General features: G+C 46.0%; 1 protein-coding gene across 1 annotated transcript; it reads left to right on the plus strand.

Moving 5' to 3' along the window:
* The first annotated feature begins 597 nt into the window (after positions 1-597).
* Positions 598-25,221, plus strand: cables2b (Cdk5 and Abl enzyme substrate 2b). Its single transcript, XM_046395986.1, has 10 exons — positions 598-1,448; positions 15,105-15,200; positions 18,653-18,730; positions 19,735-19,843; positions 20,095-20,263; positions 21,145-21,242; positions 22,410-22,516; positions 22,629-22,748; positions 22,999-23,083; positions 23,663-25,221. The coding sequence occupies exons 1-10, from the start codon at positions 829-831 to the stop codon at positions 23,807-23,809; spliced, it is 1,629 nt and encodes a 542-aa protein (XP_046251942.1). The 5' UTR covers positions 598-828; the 3' UTR covers positions 23,810-25,221.
* The last annotated feature ends 412 nt before the right edge of the window (positions 25,222-25,633 follow it).

A 25,633-nucleotide genomic window follows, 5' to 3' on the forward strand; every position in this document is an offset into this window, starting at 1 on the left:
GTTTTATAATCTTTAATAAGACATGACATCATACAAATGAACAAATGGATTTCCAAGAAGATCAAATAGAATTAAGAGATTTGGGTTTTGGATTCCCATTCTGCTGTTTCCCAGCTTCATCTGCTGATCTGCAGATGTATGGGATCAGTGAGCGAGCGTACAATAGCAAAGCCCCGGCCTGCAGGGATTACACTGTGGTGTGTCCTACAGGTTATATTTAGCAGGCTAACTGCCATAGGTCTACTTCACAGTGTGGTCGTGCTGCTGAGCCAGCCAGGTGTCACTCAGCCCAGCCTCGGTGTCACTGCAGGGATCACTGCAGAGAAAATCCACTGAGCTTTCATAACAAAGTACCAACGGCCTGTCAAAGCTGCTGTCATGGAGAGCTGCGGTGACAGCTCACTTAAAGCCTCAGCGGCCCTGATAGTCCTCCAGACCCTCCAGATAATATTAACAAAAACAAACAAACAACATTTTCATTGTCATCGCTTCAGGAAAAAAAATGTGAAGTGAAGGCGCAAGGTAATTTAAACACACCGTTTCATACGCCATTTGAAACCATGAGCGAAAAATAATGAGCCTGCAGCCATGAGTGGTTGTGTATTCTACCTTTCATGCTGAGCATATTTACATTTTTCTAGCAGCACAGTTCACAGCGTGGCCACACGCCTCCCCGGAGGCGCTCAAGGCCTACGTCATTACGTACTCTCCTCTGGACCAATGAGAGCTGAGGAGGGCGTAAAGCGCTCTCGCGCCGGGTAAAAGGGATTTGACAGATGCAGGTCTCGAGGTGATCCTCTAGTTGACTTCCTCAGTGGGACGGAGACCATGGCGGCGGCGGCTGCTGCTGCCTGCGGCCAGCACCCCGCTACGATGACGGTCGCCGTTAGTGGCAAGAAAACGCTTAATAACAGAGAACACAGTCGGAGGAACCGGGACAACTCTCGCCGGAGACAAGCCGCTCTTTTGTTTCTCAGTAACATCTCCCTGGACGGACGGCCGGTCCAGAGTAATTCAGCCGACAGTGTAGGAAGTCGCCACCACAAAGACGCCGACCTGGTAGGAGCCGACCCCGGCTCTGCGGCGGCGGCGACGGGCGGGTTGTGCCCGGAGCTGGGCAACAATAGCAGCTACGGGACGTTCTCCGGTTTGGCAGCATCCGCGAGCTGCGGGAATGCCAATCCGTCCCCGGCACCGAGGACTACAGGACTGCTCACAGTGCCGCCCATCCTCGTCCTGCCGTCGGACACGGGGTTCAACGACGTGGGGAGCGCAGAGGTGCTGCTGGAGTGCCGCAGAGGCTCGTTCCCCTCGCCGGGGAGCAGTAACCTGCTCTCGGCGTCCCCGTCAAACACTAGCCTGCTACCGTCGCCGCTGGGACCGCGGAAGTCTTCCACACTGCTGTCAGTTCAGAGCTGCAACTCGGTGTCCTCCGAGCCCAGACAAAGGTGAGACACACGCGGCTATGTTTCTGTTCTCCCGCGGGGTGACGTGCGAGTCGTTGCAGCCACTTACACGGCTGAATTTGCATTTTTGTGGCCGTCATTCCGCTTGACACATCACGGTTAGCTTGAACGTCTCAACGCTACCTGAAAGTTTGCGGGCAGCAGATCTTTGTCCATGGGTAGGCTATGGCAGGACCGTCCGATCCGGTTTTACTGTGGCTCAGAGGGCGTTTGCGCCCCGAGGGACGGAGTGACTCTGGTGTGTGATTTCAGGGTAATTTTATTTCACAGTAATGGAAGTTTATGAGTGTGTCGCTGGTCGTGATGCGACGTCCCTCCGCATCCACCGCCGCTGTTCCCTCCCTGGCTGGAGGTAAGGCTGAACTCGCGTCGTTTCCTGTAGACATGAAAGTGTACTGAGTCAGGATCTCAGAGCTCACACAGGTTCAGGTGAACGTGCCTCAGAACGAGGTCTTACAGATTACGTGACTAATGCACACCTGGCGTCATGTGGAGGCGGTGGCGCGGATGATGAAGACTTCAGGAGGAAATAAGAAAATGTCATTTGCATCACCTTTTGGAAAAGATGACACGTGGGCTTGTGTTAATTTTCCCTGCTGCTGTCCTCGTGGCATATTAGAGACGGTTTGAGTCTGGATTATGGACCCTGAAGACTAAAGAGTGTCTATAGTGTTAGAAAGCTGTTGGCACTGAGTGCTTGGTCAGCTTCTTCTCTGGTCTGATCAAACTGTCTTATTCAAATCATGAATGTGTGCTTCATTTAGTGCAGCTTTTTAATTTGCCTAACCAGCAGTCCAAAAAATCCCAACAAAGACAAGCGGGTTATAATAATGTAAAATATGTTCATATGTATGAATGCGGAACCTGAGACTGTTGGGCATATTTGTCATTTTGAAAGTCAATTTTACTTACATCCCCAAGTTTTGCAAGATACTGTGTTAATACACTGTTGTACACGGAGCGTTGTCGTGGTATCTGTGATAATACTTCAGAAAACAAGTTAAATCACACCCGTCTGTGCAGCATGGACATTTGAGTGTTATTTATTGTAATACTAATTACTAATACAGATAAACTGAAGGATTATTCGGAATTTTTACTTATTCTCAGGTTTGTTTTGAATTTATTTTTGTTCTCTTCCAGTTAGCAGACATCTGAGCTGTTTGATCCAGACCTGCACACACGTTTGTCTTATCTAACATCAGCGTAACTTCAGCCTTTAGTTGAACTGAATATCTTTTGAATGCGACAACCCTCAGCTTCCCCTTTTTAAAGACCAAACTTGTCTTTTTGAACTTGAACGTTTCTGGTATCTCTTCTGAAATTTAAACGCATAACTCATATCACCTGTAGTGCAAGAAATCCGACCATAGTTTTATTATCAGGTTGCATTTGCAGGCATTTTAATAGCTGTAGTTAGTGGCTTTGTGGAGGGGAAGTGAATGCGGGGACGGTTAGAAACCACTAACAGACAACGTGAAGTCAAGCTGTTTTCTGTGGCACAGTAACCCAGAATCATTTTCATTTGGGTGTTTACTACGGTTACTTTGGATTAGTTTGGATTGTCTGCTGTGGATTTGGGAGACATTCAGACGTACAGAAATGGACTGGTTGAGGACGGAAAGAAGCAGCGGAAAAAGAGTAAGAGATTAATTCTTGAATATTAAGTGTGTGTAAAAGGCAGAGAGTGGCAGACTGTGTGTGTGTGTGTGTGTGTGTTTATGAAGCGCATGTCGCCTGGCTGTGGTTCAACCTCAGGCATGCTGTGCTTGTGTGAGCGCTGATGAATAGATCAGCTTCGTCACCATGTTGGCAGCCTGTCAGCCCCGCAGCGATAAACACCGCTTAACCTATTTGCACCTAACAACAGGCCTGGAAATTTACCAGCAGATAAGAGCTCATCAGTCAGCCTCAGATGCAAAACCTGCTGTGACGTCACCCACTGGTGACCCACCCAAATGATGTCTCAGGTGTTCCATTATGGATGTTGTTAGTGTTTTCAGATCCAGCTTTAAGGCATCTCTGCACTGGCTTCACTTTTCACGCCAAGCCAACCGCAGGAGATGGCAAACAGCCCATTCACTAATACAGTATCACACAATGTGGCAACACGATACTCAAGTGTATCAATAATCCTACTGATACCACAAAGGAGGCTGCTGAGCCAACCTGAATCACCGCACGGGTACTTCCCTCACTTCCCACAACTCCCCTTTTTTAAACTGGGCAAATTATGGAAGGATGACATCGCTTCACATATTGTTTATGTATGCACACGACAATATATGCTGTATTTGTGGTAACAGAGGCCAATAATGTTGTCTTGAAGATTTATTGTTTTTGTTTTTCATGTAATTACATCCTGGATGTTGTTGTTAAGCTATATTAGCAGATTAGAAACTTACATAAGTGGTTCTAATGTTAATAATTAAGGATCCAGGTTACTGTGATGATGTGTTTAATTTATTGAAGTAATGATTTATTGATGGACATGTATGTGCTGCTGCATGAACTCGCTTCTCTATGGCAGCCATTAAACTTTCATCTGATTCCTGCTAAAGAGCTAACCGACTGGTTGTACAGTGAAAGTGATTTGGGAAGATTTGGCCAAAGGAGCTTCTGGAGCTGCTGAGCACATTAATGTCTGGTGCACGTTGTGACTGAAGTGGCTTGAATTTGAAAGCAGCCTTCACCTCACCTGCACGCTTCCTGGAGTGATGAGTTTGGCCGTCATCAGATATGATCATCAGTCACGCTCTGTTTGGCCTCCATGTCTGTAACAAGGCTCAGTGTGTGAAGTCCTGCCAGCCAGCTAACTGCTTCATTAGCCTTCTCTCTCTCTCTCTCTCTCTCTCTCTCTCTCTCTCACACACACACACACACACACACAGCTGTTTAACAGATGCTCTTACATACAGTGGGTGAGGACACTTGGCTGGTAATGTACACACTTGGTTACAGATTTAATTCATCGCCTTCGCTGCACCCAGAGACATTTGACTGCCGTCCAAGCTTCAGCGTCTTCGCCTCAGTCGAGTGAATCTGCATCTTGTATTCGGACATTTTGGTGCATTTGGTGCACAAGGCTTTGTGTTATATAACGTGAGAAGAAAAAGGAACAAGAGACCCGACAGCTCGGAGTGTTTTTGTTTCATTTTTGCTGTTTTACTGAGTTTAGAATTTAGTGCAATGAGATGTTTTTGGCCTATAACTGAACATTAAACATTCAGAAGTCTGACCTTCACCCTTTAACTGAGTCTTGGCTCTCAGACATTTCCAGGCAGAAGAGGGAATGTGAATCTCTTAAAGTCCAGTAGCAGAGACACACAGTGCAGAGGCAGAGCAGGAGGGTCACTAAACGGTTTTCACACAGCCTGCTAGGTCTGCCATGACACCAGCATGTTCACTCATCGATGCCAGTGATCCTCCATGACTCGACAAGCTCTTTGGAGAGCGACTCAATGTGTTGTTGTTTATTTGAAGTCAGTTCAGTGTGACTTTAGGTGACATTTGGGTTTGTCCTTGTCCAGAACACCTGAAAGGCTACCCAGAGGAGTTTGGTTGAGGATTAACGTGTGTTATGCTGTACTCGTGCAAGCTCACTTTTCTTTAACTCTCTGACTGAAGTGGCAGCACGAGACAGTTTATCGTATCATCAGTTTATCACCAGGCTCCCTCTCGAGCCACAAAGGCCTTTATACAGCTTGATTTCATTACCTTACCAGTGGTTTGTACTTATTTGTACATTTTCTCAAACTGCACCTTTTTTGGTAAAGTTCAGCCTCACCTCTTCCATATCGTAGATTATATAGTCATTCAAAAAGAGTTCTTCTTGTTCATCCTTGTGCTCCTGTTTATGTGTTTTCGTTTTCCACCAGCTGATTGAGGTTTACACTCAGCCTGACTGCATTCACGCTTTAATTAAGTCATCAGGTCGAGTCCTCGTACTCAGCCTGTATGTCAGCTTTGCAGGATTATGGGATCTCCTGTGCGGCGTCAGATGCGTTCGGCCTTATTCAGCCGTGCTGTGAACGTAGTCTGTGTGGCCAAGCCGACCGTGACGCTGAGGATTCCCCACGACGCACTTGGCCTGGTTTGTTTCCGCTGCACTCTGCTGTTCTGAGTTAGTTAACAGGATCTCAGCGGTCCTGGCAGGCACAGGTAAACCTGCCACTGATAGGCTACTTCAGGGAACTCATTTATTCAAATTGAGCTGAAAGGGTTTGCCAAATGACAGAAAACGACTGTAGAAACAGTTTGAGTCAGGCTGAAATGCAAAATATGTTTATTATTGTTTATATCGCTGTGAACTGAATATCTCAAGCAGTTAAACTGCTGGTTAGCCAAAATGAGCTAATGATAATCATCATCATCATGGCAGATACATAATTAGTTAAAATAAAGTAGAGGTTTATGCCAATACCAATCCTAACTGTTTGTGGTTGGGTATTAAACATGTTCAGGCTTCACCTGGTCCTGTACTCTTGGTCCTGTACTAAGTGGGTTTAGACTGTAGCATTCAGTAGGTGTTTTCTGACTGAAGTAAACGTACCTCAGGGTGTCCCACAGTGTGGATGTTGCTGTTTAGGCTGCCATCATCATGATTCAGGTGGCTTACCAGCTCTTTCCTGTACAGGTGTGCGTCGTGCAGCCTTGTTAATCGCTGCAGGCAGGTTAACGGATAGTAAATATCAGACAAGGACTCAGGATGTGAGGTCATCTAAATGACTTGGTGTCCCAGTGAAAAAACAGAGGACGCACTGAAAGCTGTTTCTATTACCATAAGCTTAATAAAACCTCTGCTGACCTACCTGTCAGCCAGGTGAGGACTCTCTACCAGGTCGGTCTGGCTGAACTTCTCCCTGAAGCGTCAGGTGTTTCCTGAAGACTCCACACTGGTTAATGATGGCTGTTTCTGCTTTAAATTAGGATTTGGTATTTTCACTGATGAGATAAGGCTGAGAAGGTTTTCTGAGCTTAAGGTTCAGTCGTGGTTCATCTAAGACTTTCTGAGGTTATTTTATTGCCAGGAGGAAATTAAACTTATGAGGAATTAACAGCTGACAAACTTCTAAATGTTTCTTTATTACGTTAAAAGTAGTTTTATACTGCCGCTGCTGTTTTGGCAACACAACTTGACATTTTACCTGTTAATTTGTTATTGAGCCGTCTTATAGTGAGAAGACTCTAATAAAACTGTACTAATACAGGAAAATTGAAATAGTTCCCTGATCCCTGATGTGAAATGATGTTTATATTTGGAGTTAATTTTTACATTATGGCTTCTGCTGAGTGCAGTGAAAGCATAAAAATGCAGAAAACTGCCCAGCTTGGCTCTTTACGTGCATGTGTTTTGTCATGCTGTCCCTCCCTGATTTCCTCCCAGCAGAGTAAACAGAGTTTTAGGGTTTGGTTGTTCAAACACAAACCTCTCTTTCATTTTCCATCTGTCTGTCTTTCTCTTCTGTTTGTGTCTCTTCCTCCTCCTTTTCTTCCACTGTTCTCTGCAGCACACGTGGGTTCGACTGATACGACAAGCTCGGTTGGCACAGACGGTTTATGTGGCTTAAGCTTCTAGAAATGTTGTATTAATATTTATTGTTGCCGTTTTCAGGCCATAACAACATTTCTGAAAGCTGCTGAGGGTACCGTGGCTGCTGCCCCTGCTGCAGCACCTGTGTCCCACCTGTCTGACGAGGGCGTTTGCTGAAACCGCGACACCAATGGGGTGAACCAGTCTAACGCTCACGAAGAAACACGTGCATTTTGTCTCGATTTTGTCATGTTGTCATGTCAACTCGGTGAGCTGAATTTGTTGCCTGAAGCAGAGAACTTATCGGATTCAGCAGTAACACTGATTAGAAACACCCTTTGGACGACCACAACGCACACACACGCACACACAGAGGAGATTTAATCTGACTGACATCATCTGTATGTGTGTGTGTGTGTGTGTTTGTCTAAACACACATGCCTCTCCAGTGAAAACAAGGCCGAACCCAGTCGCCCCTCCACTCCCTCAGCACACGTGATCTCTTTTCTTTCCTTCTGACCTTGTGAACGCCCTTCACATGCAGCACGTCTGTCGGGGTTTTGTCTGCACAAACCTTTTCACGCCATCCACACGGAAACACCAAAGACACACCAAACTAAAGGCGCTGTTGAATCCCTTCTGCGTTCTCATCAGTTGTTTGACTGGCTGGAAAGCCGTTTCGACAAACCCAGGTGTGGGTAAAGGTTCAGTCCGTCCACTCTGACTCACTGTGGGCTTGTGATATTACAGATACATAGGCCAGCAGTCTGTTGTCAGCATTAAAGCATCACATGTGATGCTACTGAGGCTCACAAAGGCTTCCTGCTAGCTGTGAAGCCATAGCTGCTGCTGCGGTGAGGATGAGCCTTTCTGTGAAGGCTGTTAGTCCTACTGTGTTCAAGTGGGAAAATCTGACTCATTTCTCCCCACACTACACGAGCCTGATGGTTTATTATACATTTGTCTGGTCGGAAGAGTGTTTGAGGTGGTGAGTAAGTAAGTAAGGACGTCAGTTTTTGTTAATTTTGCTTTTAATAGCCTGAGTCCTATTAATACCAACTAAGCTCTGAGGAAGTGACAGGTGTAGTTGTGATGTAGCTTTTCTTTGTGAGCGCTGTCCTGTGAGGGTCGGGGCTCGTCTCTTAGCTCAGTTAACACACCGACTGGGGGAGGTCACGTGAACTGACCTCTCATTGTCATGAGACATCCTGCTTCATATTCATACAGTGTGCTTACATCCGCTCTGACAGTTCTGTCGTAACCACATTTAATTAATCTGGTCTGTTATAAACACCTTAACCAGGTTACATCATATTGGATTATAATCCAAGGGTGAACAACCACATTAGCGGAGCTGGATTAATCTGTCGGAGATGCTGTGTACACAGCTTAGCCTGACTCACTGCAGTGAACTCGTCATGACTTCTCATCTGTTATTAAATGATGCTTATGTTGGGCCGCCAGTTGATAGCCAGTCACTAAAACTTGAGCAACACGTGGAAGGCTGTGCGATCTGCTGTTTGACGGTAGAGAAACATCCGCCGTTAACTTCGTTCCACCTCAAATCACACTCTTTCAGTGATGTTGTGACGAGCAGACAAAACTTCTGAGACAAAATGAGTGAAATGCGACGTCTCCAGCGTGAAAACAAATGCACAGTGCAACTTGTGTGTTTTGGTAGACTTCAGAAGGGGGGGTGGGGTAGAGAGAAGCGGGGCCAGTCGGATGTGGACTGAACGAGATCATGATCTGAGATTTGGATCATATCGCGTTGCATAGCACAAATACAGCGAGAAACCAGTAACGTGACGTGTGGAGCCGACGAGGCCTCAGCAGTCAAAACTAACTGTGGTGGAAGAAGAGGGGCGGAGAGTGGGGACGCACAGAAGAGGCGGTGGACGTTCTGTGGTATCCGAACTGTTAAACCACTCGTAAATATTTACTTTGGTTTTGTAGCAGAGAAAGAAATGTGAGGAAGGGGAACAGTGAGGGGAGTCATGAACGATGATGTTTTGTTCAGTAAATCAGGCAGAAGAAGAAGAAGAAGGGGGGGTTTGTTAATCTGGTGACATAAGACACACGACAGGCCTGCTGTGTGTGTGTGTGTGTGTGTGTGTGTGTGTGTGTTGCTTACTCGGAGGTCCATGTAGTGTAATCTGTGGAATGTCCAGCAACCCGTCCATCAATGTCAGCGGTGTGGACAGACTGTCCTTACACACTGCTGCCTGCTGTGTGTGTGTGTGTGTGTGTGTGTGTGGGATGAGGATTTAGACAACAGAGCATTTAATCTATGGTTGGTCAAAGACGAATGTGTGGTAAGGATTTAGTATGGGAGGTGTCTAAGGGTTAGGGTTTGTGTGTGTGTGTGTGTGTGTGTGTGTGTGTGTGTGTGTGTGTGATTTTAGGATGTTACAGCCTGTGTTCTCACACTGAAACAGAGGTACAGACAAATGTACAAATTTATAGCGACCTCCCTTCTCTACCTGTCACTTTCTCACCTGTTATGTTGGAGGAGAATATTTTTCACAAACTGAGAAGAATGAGGCTTTTCAACGATGTTTTCTGTTTTGTTAACTCACCTTGTGTGTTTAAATCATCATTTCAGCACAACCAGAACCTGCAGCTTTACAGTCTGTCTGTTCTGCGGTGACGTTCAGTTTAACCAACAAGTCATTTTCTGACACGCCCAAACGAGTGACTGCACATCAAACGACAGCTAATCAGGCAGACGCTCAGCCCAGCTCTGAGATTATTTGGGAGTGAAAATTGGGAACAAACTGTGAGTGGATCGTTCACGTCTTGAGTATCTGATCAGCTTATCAGCTAAGGTCAGACGGCCAGCACTGATCCTACCGGTCAAGTTAATATTCACTAATGTCACCACTGTGCTGAACAGGCGGCGTCCGGGGTCTGTTGAAGTCGTCTAACAGGACACAACATACCAAGTTCCAATTCAGCCATCTTTCTCAGACGCCGCTCAAGGTTGCAAGTAGCCTGACCGTAGGTTAAGCTGGCCACAAAGTCACTTTAAGACACGGAGGAGGATTTAAACACGGCGGACAGAATCAGCGTTTGTTTGTTCAGCGTTAAACAGTCAGCAGAGACCACACATTCAGCTCGGCGGCATGTGAGCGCGAGCACAAAGGGAGAAATCTGAAACAAATATGGTGGACGACCCCGATGCTGATTCCTGCCCCTACAGAGCAGGAGATCTGCAGAGACAGATTAAGTCAGTATGTTGATGTAAGCCAGTGGTGTGTGTGTGTGTGTGTGTGTGTGTGTGTGCGTGTTGGCAGAGTCTATTCTGAGCTCATCCACTCTGCCTCTGATCAGTGGAAGCCGAATGTGAGGAGGAAGCAGCTGTCAGCTCTTCCATCAGGATACAACAAAAGCAAATATCATTGATCCTCAGGGGCGAATCAGGACGCAGCAGGACAAAGACAACACAAGTGTGTGAAGTACAACGCCAGCCTGCAGCCAGCGTGTAGACATCAGCACAGTCAGATCACAATCTGTCTTTGAGTCCACTTGAATGAAAGTTTTTCCTGGCTCAGAGACAGACTTTGATGGCACTCGTGTTAGCCGTGATGGTTACTTCTGCCTTTTTTAGAGTGGAGGGACACCAGACATCATTCAGCTTCACTGCACTCTCACGAGAAGTCATCCAGTCTAATTTCTGTCAGCAGAGAGTTTTCGTTTCCTGATGTCCTTTTATAAAAGGTGTAGGAGAAACAGGAAGTGGCTGTTTAAAAAGTATGAAGCTTATGATTTTGGAATGAAAGCAGATATTTTTGAGAAAGAGAGGACGAGCTGAAGAGACAGGGCAGAGGATAACAGTGAAGTGGGACTGGCAAAGATGGCGAGGTTACAGCATCCTGGACAGTAATGTTTTCTTTGTGCTGTAGTCTCTCAGTCTGGTCCACAGCACAGATGATCAAGTTTCCAAACGACAAAGTTAAAATGGAAAAAAGCGACTGGTGATGTGGAGAAAACAAACACAAATCACAAGGATGAATGTGGTAGAAGAAGAAGAATCTGGACTCATACTGAGCACCAAGTTTTATTTTAGGTGAAGCGGAAAACTTGGCTGATAATAAAATAGTGTTTCTTGTGTTAGCAGTTCATGTGTACGTTCTCACTCAGTTTCATCTGTGCGAGTCAATAACAGAACTGCACGACTCAGTTGGACGGAAGAAAGCTCAGCCAAGTGAACAGAGAAGAAAGGAGACGATGAATGAAAGTTGAGGTCGAGACCCAAAGAGGACAGAAATTGTTTTATACTATTTTAAGCACGCAGTGTTCTGACAGAGTGTGTTTTCTCTGCTTTAAAATGACAGTAGCTATTATTAGCTGGGCTCTGCTGTTGTTCATGACTAAAACTGGATAAAATGACTCTGCGCCTGAGACAAATTCATCACAACCCCCCCCACCCAAAGAAAAAACTACAGACCAGCAGCTGCTGCCCTGACCTGCACCGTCACTGTTTCCTGTTAATGAATTTCAGTCTGAATGTCACATCATACTGTAGCAGAAGAAATGTTCCCATCTTCATCGTCTTAATGCTGCAGCTTGTTAAGGTGGGGCTTCATTTAGCAGTAATACGCTGCTGCCGGGTAGCTTAAGCGATGATCATGCGTCATATGATCATATTTTGTTTGTATGTGATTTGGAGCTGCAAAGTAATTTATAGCTAAAGCTGTCTAAAGACATTTGCCTCCAAAATACTTGCATAAAGTAGAAAAAAATGGAAATACTGTGTTTTTACAAAAGGAAGCCAAGTCTATTTAGAAGAAATAAATGAAACACCAAATAACACGAGTGGAGAAATGCCAGTGAAGTCTCATGTGCATGTCAGCTAATCATAAGTTACCTTTTAATCGTTTTAATTTAATAAATTCAGCAGCATGACTGTGTTAGCTTCACGTGCTGCCGTGTTGCTCAGGATTACTAATCTACTGTGTTATTGTCCAGTTGTTATTGCAGGAGATTACTGCTGCTGTTTTCTGTTTTTATTCACGTTTTACACAGCGTTCAAAACACTTTGCGGTTGTAGAGAAGCTTTGCTGTTTTGTTTGCTGGCCGGAGATAAAAATACTCAGGATATTAGTGAACATGCAGCCATTATGTGTCTTATCTAAGCACACATCATCATCATCATCATCATCATCGTCCTCAGCAGCGAGGGAAAATGGGGAAACTTTTCCGTTCCCACAGACGGGAAACTTTCCACAACATCCCAGAGACAGCAGACTGGTTCTCAGGGAAAAGGGCCACTGGGCAGACTGTTGTGATAATGAGTCCGCAGATCCACAGCTCAGATACTGGGACAGATTTAGAAGGACTGGGAGAGAAGTGGCGTCGGATATTGTTGATGTTTACGACTGCAGCGTTTCCCCTCAGGCTGAGAAGATAATTTGAAGATCGCTCACAGTCCTGATGGTGTAGCGTTTCGCTATAATTAACCTGTTAAATGTCAGTCACACTCCTGCTGAAGAAGTTTGTTTGTGGTCCATCCTAACCTGTCGTTAAGTCGTAATTGTTATTTGCAGCAGCCCATCGTGAGACGTGTGACTGAGTCAGTCATTACTGCTGATTGTTCTGCCATGTTACCTGGCGAGTGCAGCTGGTATCAGACATTATTACTGTTTTGGTGCAAAGTGTGTCTGCAGCATCAAGTACTGAAAAACAACTACCTGAATTTGGTATCGAATGGTATTTATATCATAATGTTGTTAGTGTCAGGAGGTTTTTATTATTGGTCTTAAAGGTATCATGTGGCACATTTCTGTTTAGACAACAGTAAATATGTTTGAGATGAGACTCGTCTGAGATGAGTAGCAAAGACCTCATGAAGAAGCCAATGACAACAAGCTCCTCGAGACAGTATTTGTACAAGAGTGTGTGTGTGTGTGTGTGTGTGTGTGTGTGTAAGTAAGCTGGTAGGTTTTGATGATTCCCAGTGTTGTGTGTGAACACAAGCTGTAAATCAGGATCATTTTTCACCTGAGAAACGTGCAGCAGCGCCCCACTCAAAGACTCGTCAGCACGATCAAACATGCAGCCCTGAAACGTGTCGCTGCGTCCACCCCGTCGCCATGTTTGTCTTCTTCTGAAAACACCAGCCATCATCATCATCCTCCTCCCATTGGCCAATGGGCTCTCTCTATTCCCACACAGTGGTGACATTCCACTGCATTCAGGAATGCTGGAGAGTGGCTGTTCCCGTGGAAACGGAATGCTGAGAAGATTCCGTCATGTTACCAAAGTTACAAATGAAATCTTTGGTCTAATGATGCTGCGACAGCCGAGACTGTTGTGGCCTGGAGATTCTTACTTTCTAATCTTTATTTTTATCCAGAGGAAGTTGACTGATCAGCCTCTGACATCATCATCATCATCATCACCGTGTCTGCTGACAAAGACCCACGCAGAATCCTTACTCTTTTTACTGTGAGTGTTTAAGGAACAACAGCATGACGTTCTGCTCGCTTATTTCACTGGATTGATTAAAAGAACACCGCAGGAGATCTGTATCAGCCATAATGTGAATTCGCTGGGTTTTTTACACTAATGGCAAACTGAGTGATAAATAAACTCAAAGTAAGTCATGCATGACTGTTTCAAACACAGGAAAAAGTAATGAACGATGAATGAATAAATACATTTAAGGTGGAATTTCCCTGTCAGTAAATCAGACGGCTTTAACAGAACGTTAAACCCTGTAATGCAGCGTGACTGAAGGAGGAGACGCATATGACAGCCCAGATGTTACTGCAGCATCTCACACACACACACACACACACACACACACACACACACGCTAACCCGCTAACTCTCAGCTCTTTCAAACAGATTTTTCCCTACCTTGTTAAGAGTATTGAAGACAGGCAGAATAAAGCGTGTGTGTGTGTGTGTCTTTGTGTGTTTGTCACTTACATAGTGAGCAGTGATGATTTTGGTAGAATCAGTAGGTCAGCCCCCCAAAAAAACAAAGACAGATGGTCTGATTGTGTGCGTGCGTGCATGTGTGCGAAATGTTGTGTTTAAAACCATATGTCATGTTGTCATATTGTCCTGGGCAACTGACTTAATGATGATATGATATGAGACTGGTTGTTGTGTGGGTTTACATCACATTATGTGTAAAATGAAATGCATTAATAACATTAGACATGAATGTCACAGTATGGACTAAATATTTGATTCGGGCTTTGTGTTTTTGTCAAAGACATACAGAACTCATACTCGGCATCTTAAATCTCTGTTGAGTTTTGGGTCAGTTTATTTAAAGGACGTGTGATGCTTTCACTGGCCTTGTGTAAACCTGTATGACCTGGTACACGTGTGAACGTCTGACTGTAGTCCTGCACGCTGCTGCTCTGACAGGAAAGGCGGGTGTGGAGCTTCCTGCACTTCTTCCAAAGAAAATATGCACAAAATGTGAAGAAAAAATGTTTTTGATCAGAAACAAACTGTTTGTGTGGGTCACAGAAAATGGTTTCTTGTATATGTATAAGAGATGTGGTGTGTTTGTGTGTGTTTTTCCGCATACGTGATACACACTGAAGGGCTGCACGGAGAATGTGCTCTGTGGTTACGTGCCTCGAGATTGTGCCCTATGCTGAAAGTGTGGATTAAATATACACTGTGCATAATGAGTGACTGTGTGTGTGTGTGTGTGTGTGTGTGTGTGTGTGTGCGACTCTGCTTAATGTCAGTTATGTTATGTAACTGCTGTGATGTCACTGTGCTGAGCTCCTTGGCCGTTCATGTCGAGGCCTGTTTTAATCCACAAGGTCGACACCGCGACACAACCTGGCTCACAACCTGACCTTCAGCAGACAGCCGCACACACACACACACACACACACACACACACACACACACACGCACGCACACACAGCCTCAGCAGGGTGTTTTGTTGTGCTCTACATGTTACTTTTGTGTGTTCTTTGTTTGATTTGGGGCTTAATTTGGCCTGACTGCGTCAACGTTTCACTCCAGTGTCAGAATGTGTCCTCTGAAATCCTTGTCATGATTTACTGAAATGAGAGCCTCCATTAATCTGTCTGTCTGCCCGTCTGCCTGTCTGTCTGTCTCTGTAGGACTCGTAACCTCTCTGGTGGGTCTCCCAGACCTCGACACACCAAGAAGATCCACTTCATCAAAAACATGAAACAGTATGACACAAGAGGCAGCAGGTGGGACCCACACACACACACACACACACAAACCCACTTTATTCTGTTGTTGTCTGTTAGCATCTTGAGATTTACAGCCAAGATACGTTGGTTTAATATGCAAGAGTAAAACCAGTAGCATAGCCTGAAGTCCAGTCCTGTGACCTGTCAGGCGGCTCAGGGGCAGTCAAGTTAAAAGTCGCTGTGGCAGCACATCACATGGTTCGCCGGCCCAGCCAAGTCCTGGTCAGTGACGAGCAGCACGTTGATCCCTGCTGTTCACAGCGTGTAGAGTTACAGAACAGCACCTAAGCACAACAAGGTCAGGACACTGGATCTCTCTCATAATTAAAAAAAACAAAAAAAGTGTGTTGAAACAACAGCAACAGCTTTTTGCAAATCACCTGAGGCCCGTGTTGTCAGAGGAAACGACTCCTACTGAGTTTTTCTGTGATGAATCAGGCCGTCGTTGTCCAGCTACAGAGGACTGCTGACCCTAACGATCCCGGTGGACTTATTCTGAACATTTCTGAACATTTCTACTGCTGCTCGGCAGCCTTCACTCTACAGCTGGATGGGAACTGCGCCTGGATGGTTTCATTGTCCTCAGTTCTTCTTCTATTGTATTCTATTCCTGTCCTTCCTGTCGGGGCGTATAAAACAGACCTCAGGGTTGAAGGAGCTCAGCTCATCAGATAATAATAGACTGACGGTTGATTGTTGTAGGGTAGATCCATCTAAGAGCCGCAGAGCTGTTGTTTGTAGTTCAGCCTGGTCGCCAGAGAAGAGACGGCAGCTAGCAGAGGACAGGAAACGTCAGAGGCCTCCTGCCTCAGGGCTGCTGCCGCTGCTGAACCTCGGGATCCTGTGGGTCACGAGAGATTTTAATGCATCACCAGTAACCAGTATGAATCTGTGAGTTAATACGAGAGCTTGCAGCAGCAGAGTCCCTGCTGCAGCACAGTGTCGCAGTAAAAGTAGTACTGCAGGAAAATGAGCTGATTGTATCAATGCTAAATGCACTAATGTAGTCTAACCTTCTATGGTGCAGCTCCGTCTGAATGTGGATAACTTCTCGAAATTTGAAAAAGTTCAGTTTCCCCAGATAGATAATTATCATAGCTATTTTTTATTTATCTGAACCGTCTCGCCCTTCAGTGTTTTCTGTGTGGAGTTTATTTAAAAAAAAAGGTGTAAAAATTTCCACAAACGTCTTAGAAGGTTCGGTTTTCGGGGCCGTTGTGTTGTGTAGCTCAGCGTGGTACAACCCCAGGATGAACAGTCCTCTTGCCACTGGGATTAGTCCAGTGATTTTGTTTAAGGTGATCATGGAATAACATGCCCCCAGTGTGGTGAACAGTGTGGGAGTCCCCAGCAGTCATGTTTCCAGCAGGCCTGTTGTCCTGTTTCCACTGAACTCCCTGCTGACTTCCTGCTCTTCACTTTCCCATGCATCACTGAGAACAGTGTGTGTGTGTGAACTCATAATGCGTCTCATGGGATGGATGGAGGGGCAGCAGGGGACAGAAAAGGACAGCAAGTTTTTTCACGAGTTATAAAGATGTGTTCAAATGAAAGTATTTATTTATTTATTCACACTGAAAACACGTTTAGTTTCCCCTTTTGTCTCACTGAATCACTTTACAAAACACCTCCACTTCCTTGAGTGATGAATTCTTCAAATCAAATGGCTTCTTTGGTTCAGTCCAAAGCTCAGAGAAAAGCAGCCGGTTCTTACGTTTAAGAAGCAGGAACCACCAGATGACTGAAACGATTGTTCATTTATCATGGCAGCTCTAAACTATACTCTTTGCCCAGGATCGAGTCATCTCTGTGAGAATAATCAGAGTATTTGGATTATCTGGGGCCGTCTTCAGCGTGTAGGACTCAGCTCCAAAGTCGTGACTAATCGTCCTGAGGGAAACATGAATGTCTCAGCCAAATTTACGTCCAGGACACGTTGCAACATTTCACTCAAAACCTCAGTGTCCAGCTCACGGAGGAGCTAAAGTCCTCCTCTGGCGTTCCTGTGTAGCCGAGCCGGCCGTTAAGATCTGCTCAGGCTCAGCTGCCATCACTGCTGCCTCCAGCTTGATGAGCATCATCATCATCATCATCATCATCATCACTGCTGTCATCCCTGCTTATCCTCACTAGTCTTCCAGACCCTTAGCAGCTCTATCAGAAAACTTTTCATAGCGTGCTGTGACTCAGTGAAGCTTTAAAGTCTCCTTGAGTTTTATCTTCACAAAGAGCAAGTCAAACAGTCTGTCAGCTCTGTGGGACGAGAGGCCTTTCTTGAATCTTGTTGAATCTTGAGCCTCAGGTCTCTGTGGAGCTCCGACAGCCTTTCTTAATGTTTAAATGCTGTCAGAGAAACACAATGTCAAAGCTTCAGGTCTCCTCGAGGCTGCGTATCGGGCCCGTGTGTGTGTGTGTGTGTGTGTGGGAAAGAAAATGACTGATTCCAAATGTGTTTATGTTTTCACACGCTGTGCATCATCTTTCCGTCTCTTTGGTTCCTGAGCCAAAGATAATGACTGTAAACATTTTCCACTGGGTCACAACCCAGTCTCTGCTCCTCAGGGGTTTATACTCCAGAGGATCCACAGTAACACACACACACACACACACACACAGTATTTGTTGCATTATAACACATCGTCATTAGGCAGCATCTCTGGTAAAGATGCAAGTGTGTGTTTGCACGTGTTTCCAAACCATATTAACCTATGAATTTCCCTCTGGATCAATCTCGAATTTTCCTCGGAATCAATAAAGTATCTATCTATCTATCTATCAATGAAAATTGTCCTTTTTAAAGATAACATAGATAAGAACTTTATTGATCCCGCAGGAAATGTGGTGATTTCATACTTGCCATTGCTGTGTTCCTGTAGCTTCATGTTGGAGCTCAGGATCAGATGTCTCACATAACTTCAGTGCACATTCAGAGGATTCTTACAGTCGAACCTGACTTGACTTTAGCCAAAAACACAACAGCCTGCCTGTTGGTCATCAGACTCTGGTGTGTTTGGTGGAGATTTACAGCTGGAGTCTGCTGTGAAAAACAGTATTTAAGACTGAGACTGGAACACAAGGTGGACTCAGTTTAGTTTGGTTCTGATGTTTGTTGTCCCACAATTGAAAGGCAATGAAAGCGTAGCTGTTAGGGATGCCATATAAAAAAAATACTAATTCAGTATGGTGAAAAAGCTGCATTAAATTAGAACAAATGGCTGCCATTTCACTTTTGTCTGTGTGAGTAAGACTGGACACGCAGGCCTGATTGTGTGACTTACAGCTGCTGTCAGTCCGACTCAGCTTGGTTAGTGGACTGCAGAGTCGGGCTGTTCCTCTTGTATTAAACCAACAGTTAGCAGATTTGATCAGCTTCCTGTCCAGCCCGGGAGCTGTTGTCCTGCGTGAAGGCTGCCGCTCACCGCTGATGTGTGTGTTGGCTTGTGTTTCAGGATCGTGCTGATCTGTGCTAAGAGATCTCTGTGTGCTGCCTTCTCTGTGCTGCCCTACGGGGAAAGCTTCTACCTCAGGTAATCACCACACACCTGCACCAGCAGCTCCGCCTGCAGCAGCAGTGTCACAAAGGGTCGGAGGAGAAGATGGAGTCCCCTGACCCGAGACACACACACACACACACACACACACACACACACATAATGATGCAATCACATTGAAACTTCCCCATTAATGCACACTTTGGTCTTTATAGACACTTACAGATAAACATGGAGCAGAATGTACACTTACAATGTCGTCCTGTTCTCTCCGACTCTAACACACACACTCACACAAGCACACACACACAAGCACACACACACACACAGATACTTAGATACTGCATAAACACACAAATGAAAATACAGAGTAACAGTTATGTTACTGCTAATGCTAATCCTTTTGTCTTTATCACGTTCACACACACACACACACACTCACTCACTCAGTAAACTACAGCAGGTTTTGTGCAGCTTATCATCACATCACATCACACATGTACGCACACACACACACACACACACACATGAACACACTGTGGGATGTATCAGAGTACAAGGAAAAAAACTACTCTGTTATGTATACACAGATTATTATAAACACACAGAAAACTTGTGTGTGTGTGTGTGTGCATACAGTGCGAATACACACACACACACACATAAGTAGCATTTGTTTCCCTGGTGTTTTTTATTTTCTCCTGCAGAGGAAGTGAGCTCACACGTCACACTTCCACTTCTGTGTTTTGTCTGAAACGGTGAAAGTTCAGCAGAACGTGAGGCTGTGGCAGGAAGTGACCTTTGACCTTTCACTCACAGGAATGAGTCTGAACCACATGACCCACCCTGTCACCTGCACAAGCTTTTCTTTTTCTCACACCAGACAAAATCCAAAGATCCACTAGCAGCCACCAGAGGCAGCAGAGTTCATTACACCACACTCTCCCGTCTCTCTGAAAACTGATCCCCCGTCCGTCTGTCTGTGTCCATCCGTCCGTCTGTCTCTCTGTCCATCCGTCCGTCTGTCTCTCTCTCTCCAGTGACCCCACATTAAACCACCCCAGGAGGAGGCACTCGTCCGGTAACATCTCCACCACCCTGGAGATGCTGCCGGGGCTGGAGGGCTTTCAGCTGGAGACCTACGGCAGGGTAAATAAACACACCGGCCGAGCTTCCCATGGGTCCTCAAAATCCCTGAAACTTTGTGAATTTTGACTTGAAAGTTTTTGAAAATAGAGCGAATTATAATGAGGCCATTGAAAGTGCTTGAATGTACATATTTTCTTGCAAGAATAGAAGATGTGATCTCTGACGCACACAGACACACGCTCACATGTAGTTATGATCACAGAGAGTTTCATCACCTCTCTCTCTCTCTCTCTCTCTCTCTCTCTGTCTAGTCCGTGTCGTACGCCCAGTTCCTGTACCCCACCAACGCCCTGGTGAGACAGAAGCCGTCGTCCGCCATCGACCTGACGCTGCAGATTCCCGTGTCCAGGAGCACACACAGCATGCCAGGCAGGAGCTGCCCTCCCAGCAGACTGAACAGCACTGTGGGACTGGACCTGGGTAACACACACACACACACACACACACACACACACACACACCGGTGCCGCCTCGTGATGTCACTATTTCACCACACAGCTGAGAAGTCAAATTTAGAGTTGATAGCTGCATTTAGACTGAGTGTGGGGGGGCAGGAAGTGCAGGTGGTGGGGGCGGAGAATGAAAAGGGAGAAGAAGGAGGATGTAAAAAGAGGAAGAGAAGACAAAAACAGGGTGGAGGGATGAGACAGTCGGGTGAGTACAGAGAGAGAGAGAGAGAGAGAGACTTGTTGCAGCTGGACAGAAGTGTGTGTTGTCTACATATTTTAAACATGTGTGTAAATGCGTATGTACACTTTGTGTGTGTGTGTGTGTGTGTCTTGTTTCTGCTAAACACACACAGAGTGACAGAGGCCTGCATTAGCCTCTAACCTCAGTCTTTAAATCCAGAACCTTTCATTAACACAACACAGCTGTGCGTGTGTGCGTGTGTGCGTGTGTGCGTGTGTGTGTGTGGTTTATATTGTTAGTCTTCAGTCTCAGCTGTTGAAGCTGCTGTGTTTACACACTGTGTGTAGCTTTTGTGTGAACAGGGAAGTGACGTGATGCTGCCCGCCGTGTATCACTTCACTTCCTGAGTGACTTCCTGTCGCTTGGAGACACGTAACCGTGGTAACCCATCACAGCGATCACCTGATTTATAAATACGTTACGCCTAGTAAACTGAGACCTTTTGCTTACATTTTTTGAATGGTTGTTGTCGAAGTTACCCCAGGGCTGCTGCATTGCATTATGGGATTTTTATGCAGCCAAATTTCATAGTAAGGTTTTGGACATACTAAAAAAAATCTCACATCCTGTCTTAGTCTACTAAATTACGTGTGTGTGTGTGTCATGTCCAGGTGTAGAAGATGTGACAGACTACGACCCGAACCTCCTCAGTGACCCCCAGTGGCCTTGTGGGAAACACAAGCGGGTGCTGGTCTTCGCCTCCTACATGGTGAGAAGTTTTTCTTTCTTATTTCAACTGTCTGCTTCGTTCAGAATTATTTCACTCTGTCATTACAACTGATTAACATGCAACAGCGCAGACGATCGGCCTTGTGTGTGCAGACGCTGATGAGGGGCGAAGCACATTAACGGACGTTTCTGTAAATGTCCCGGCTGGCTAAGTCCCAGCAGTTGAAGCTGTTAAGTGACCAGATTTTACACAACAAAGATAACGAAATCCCGTAAAGACAGCAGCTAAACGAGCACTCAGGGCAGCAGCAGAACGCAGGATGTCGCTCTGTAAGGCGAGAAGACGACGCGTCGGGTCGCTCGGCATCCGTCTCTCATTCGAGTCCGGTTCTGGATTCTCAGTGTGTGAGATCCGGAGCAAAATGAAACCATCGTTTCAGTTCCCCACTTTGTCAGAATCTGAAGGAAGGAGGGGGAGGGAGGGAGGGAGGAAGTGAAGAGACGGATGGAGGATTACAGAGCTCTGAGAACAGAATAATCACTACTGAGACAAGGCACACACACACGCATACACGCACGCACACACGCACGCACACACACTCACTCACTCACTCGGTGTCCTTTTACATCAACGTAATTATCCTATAGGCAGCAGCTTAGTTTTATCCCCCCACAGAGATGCATTAAAAGCTGTGGACACACACACACACACACACACACACACTCTCTCTCACACTCGCACTCTCACACACAAACACACTCGCACACACACACACTCACACACACACTCACACTTTATCATGGCTGTTTAATCCATCGGAGAAGATTATACTACTGAGGTGGGCTGCTTTGTCACCGATCTTAGCGTGTGTGTGTGTGTGTGTGTGTGTGTGTGTGTGTGTGTGTGTGTGTGTGAGTGAGTGAGTGAGTGTGATCTCACCACACCATAGTGTCAGAAGATCAGAAACACAGTCAAGACTTCCATCACACACACTCGTGCGTCCTACAAACACACATCAAAAAGGCCCTTAAACCTCACATTTAACACTGAAACTGAAACACACTGACAGACGCCTGCTTCTGATTTTGATGATCGGATCTGAAAGCTGATCTCAATACATTTTTGATTTTGAACTTGTGACCGATGACTGAATCTTTTCTTTCTCTCCTTTATTCCAATGGTCTCCTCGGGTTTTTGTCCCCCCAGACGACCGTGATAGAATACGTCAAGCCGTCCGACCTGAAGAAAGACATGAACGAGACGTTTAAGGAGAAGTTTCCTCACATTAAACTCACTCTCAGCAAGATACGCAGGTCAAGTATTCGCACGGAGTCGACCGAATATCCCAAAGCAGCGTGAAGCACACCCTGAATATGATGCTTTCTGTACAGCTTGAAGCCTGACTTGGTGACTTTGCTCTCACAGTCTGAAGCGGGAGATGAGAACGGTTGGCGAGGACTGCGGCATGCAGCCCGTCACCATCGCGATGGCCTTCGTCTACTTTGAGAAGCTGGTGCTGCAGGGTCGACTCAATAAACAGAACAGGTGCTTTAACGTCTGGTCCTCGAGACGCAGGGCGGTGTGTGTGTGTGTGTGTGTGTGTGTGTGTGTGTGTGTGTGTGTGTGTGTGTGTGTGTGTGTGTGTGTGTGTGTGTGTGCGTGCGTGCGTGCGTGCGTGCGTGCGTGTGTGCGCGTGTGTGTGTGCGTGCGTGCGTGGTCTGAACTGAAGGCTGCGATCAAACGTTTTATCTCCACAGAACAACATCCTGTCACTGACGCTGTTGTTGTTTTACAGGAAGTTGGTGTCAGCCGCCTGCATCCTACTGGCTGCTAAGATCAGCAGTGACCTCAAGAAACAGGAGGTCAAACACCTCATTGATGTGAGTCACGCACACACACACACACACGGGAGGATCACGGCGTTCGCCTCAGCCTGTCAGTGCGATCGTGTTGCTCTGGCTCAGGTGTTCGTGTGGTGCTGATCCACCTGAGCAGGTGGACAGTGAGTTTGTGACCTCGCCTCACACACGGTGGAGGACAGGAAACGTCAGCAGGCTGTTGGTGGCTCATCGCAGCGTCGTTTGAGGGACTTTAGAAAATCTCTCTCTTGTGTAGTGAGAAGACAACTCGTCGAGCTGGAAATCTGTGATGGGCATTTGACTCAAAGATCAATCAGTTGATGTGTATTTAAAAAATGTTAAATTCACCGACTGTTTCTTGTAAAATAGCAAATACAAAACAAAAACACGTTCAGTTTGAAACAAAACCAGGAAAAAAAGTAAGAAAATCCTCGCGTTTGACTGAAACGTTAGTAACATCTTAAAACCTGACTTTAACCTTTTGAATCGGTCATCTCAGTGTTTACAGACAGACACAAAGCAAACGCAGGCCGCTGGACATGTTGGCAGCAGGCGTCTGTTCTGCGTCTCATGTCTCTGCTTTCTGTGGTGTCTCCGCAGAAGCTGGAGGAGCGTTTCCGGATCAGCAGGAGGGAGCTCATATCCTTTGAGTTCGGCATCCTGGTCGCCCTGGAGATGGCGCTCTACCTGCCCGAGAGTAAAGTCATGCCGCACTACAGACGGCTGGTGCAGCAGCAGCAGTCATAGCAGCGTCCTGCTCCGCGCCGTGACGGACGGCTCCTCGTCCTTCGTCCTCCTCTCAGACACCAAAGCTCGACCACACTGTGATGGCAGCGCGACGGCAGGCCCGGGGGGGGGCGTGGCTCCCCTTCAGAGGGCGAGTCAGAGAGCGGCGGCGCCTCCTCCTCCTTCCTCCGTCGACGCCAAAGCGACGACGCACTGTGATGGACGGTACAGCAGCAGGCGGTCGGATCCATCCCTCAAAGTCACGTCTGCTTTGTTTTGTTGTCCCACCCGAGTTTCATTTGTTTGTTAAAACAGGGTTTCCCTTCACAGAGATTTTACTACCGGAGACAGATTTCGATCATTTTGGTTAAATCTGAGTTTTTGTTCTTCTTTTGTAAATCCGTTTTGAGCAGTTTCAAGTCCTCTCTCCGTGGCAGATGAGCAGATGAGTTAAATGGTTTCACTATTATGTACAATTTACAAGTCTTTCCAAAAGTTTGATTTACCTTTTTCTTTCTTTCCTTTTTTCCTTTCTTGTGTCCTTTTGTCTTTTTTTTGCGGTTTTATATAAGTTGAACTCTTTCTGGTGTTTCGAGCTTGGAGTTGACTGCATCTGAAGCTCTGTGGACCAAAGTCACTGAGGCTGATAATCAAGAAACTGGACAGAAAGGCTGAAGTGAGACGTTTTCTCTTGGTTTAAAGGTCCAGTGTGTGGGATGTGGTGACATCTAGTGGTGTTATTGAAGATTGCAGCACAGAAGACCCCCCTCCTCTGGTTTGTCCAGTCTGGGCTGCTGTAGAAACAGGGCAGACCCACTTCATGTGTAGATATAAAAGATTCATTCTCTGCTAATGAAAACACAACAACCCTAATGAGGACATAATTCAAAAGATTATATTCCATCTCTGCCTATAAATCCTACACACTGGAGCTCTAAATGTGCCGACGCTAAAATAGACGCAGACATTTTGTGCATCTGACAATCGTTTCCCCGCGTTTAAAAGCATCTTCAGTCATTAGCTGTGAGTGTTTTCAGCAGCTGCAGCAAAATGTTGCCGACTCCCTCGCGTTTCTGCACAGCATTTAAGTTGCGAAATTCAGTGTGAGGTGATAAAATGAGCGGTGACAGCAGCTAGAAGTCCTGCGGGCTCGTTTCATGTTAGCACATTAATGTTGGCTTTACACTAACGCTCAGTTTAGCTGTTTAAGTGCCTTGCTGAGTGAGTCAGACCAGGAGCTTTAGCTTCGCCTCCCCGCTGCGTGTTGACCTCGCTCTTCCTGCTCCGTAACGACTCGACAAAGCAAACCTCAGACGCCTCAGTCGTCTTCTGTCCACATTCGAGCTCGTGTTTCCCTTTGAGGTTTCTAACGTCCCGATCAGGTGGAGGTTGTGCTCAGTCTTTGTTGTTTTGTGACGTCAACCAAGCCACAACAACGTTTGTCGGTTTTCGTTAACTGGAGCTGCAAGAAACTTCGATGGGTGTTTTTCACTTTTTTCTCTCTCGTTATAGACCAAATGATTGATCAGTTAATGAAACAAACTGACTAATCGCTGACGGGAAACAATCGATGATTTTCAGACGCACTGAACGGCGGCTCACATGCAGTACGACGATGTTTTTAAAGCTGGCCAGTGCCAACACTGAAGTCTCCGAAGGTGGACTGGAATAACGTTCACGTTTCTTTTTCTTCACTCTAACGTTATTTGTTCTGTTTTGACAAACGTCTAACCCAACGGAGGCCTGTGGGAGGACGTCTGGGCTTGTCTTCCCTCCACCTGTGGACACGTGGGGACTTTTTATGGGCTTTAACCAAGAACAAAGTGGGTGTTTTCCGTTAAAAGT

This window comes from Scatophagus argus, chromosome 8 (genome assembly GCF_020382885.2).
Source record: "Scatophagus argus isolate fScaArg1 chromosome 8, fScaArg1.pri, whole genome shotgun sequence".
NCBI lineage: Eukaryota > Metazoa > Chordata > Actinopteri > Scatophagidae > Scatophagus > Scatophagus argus.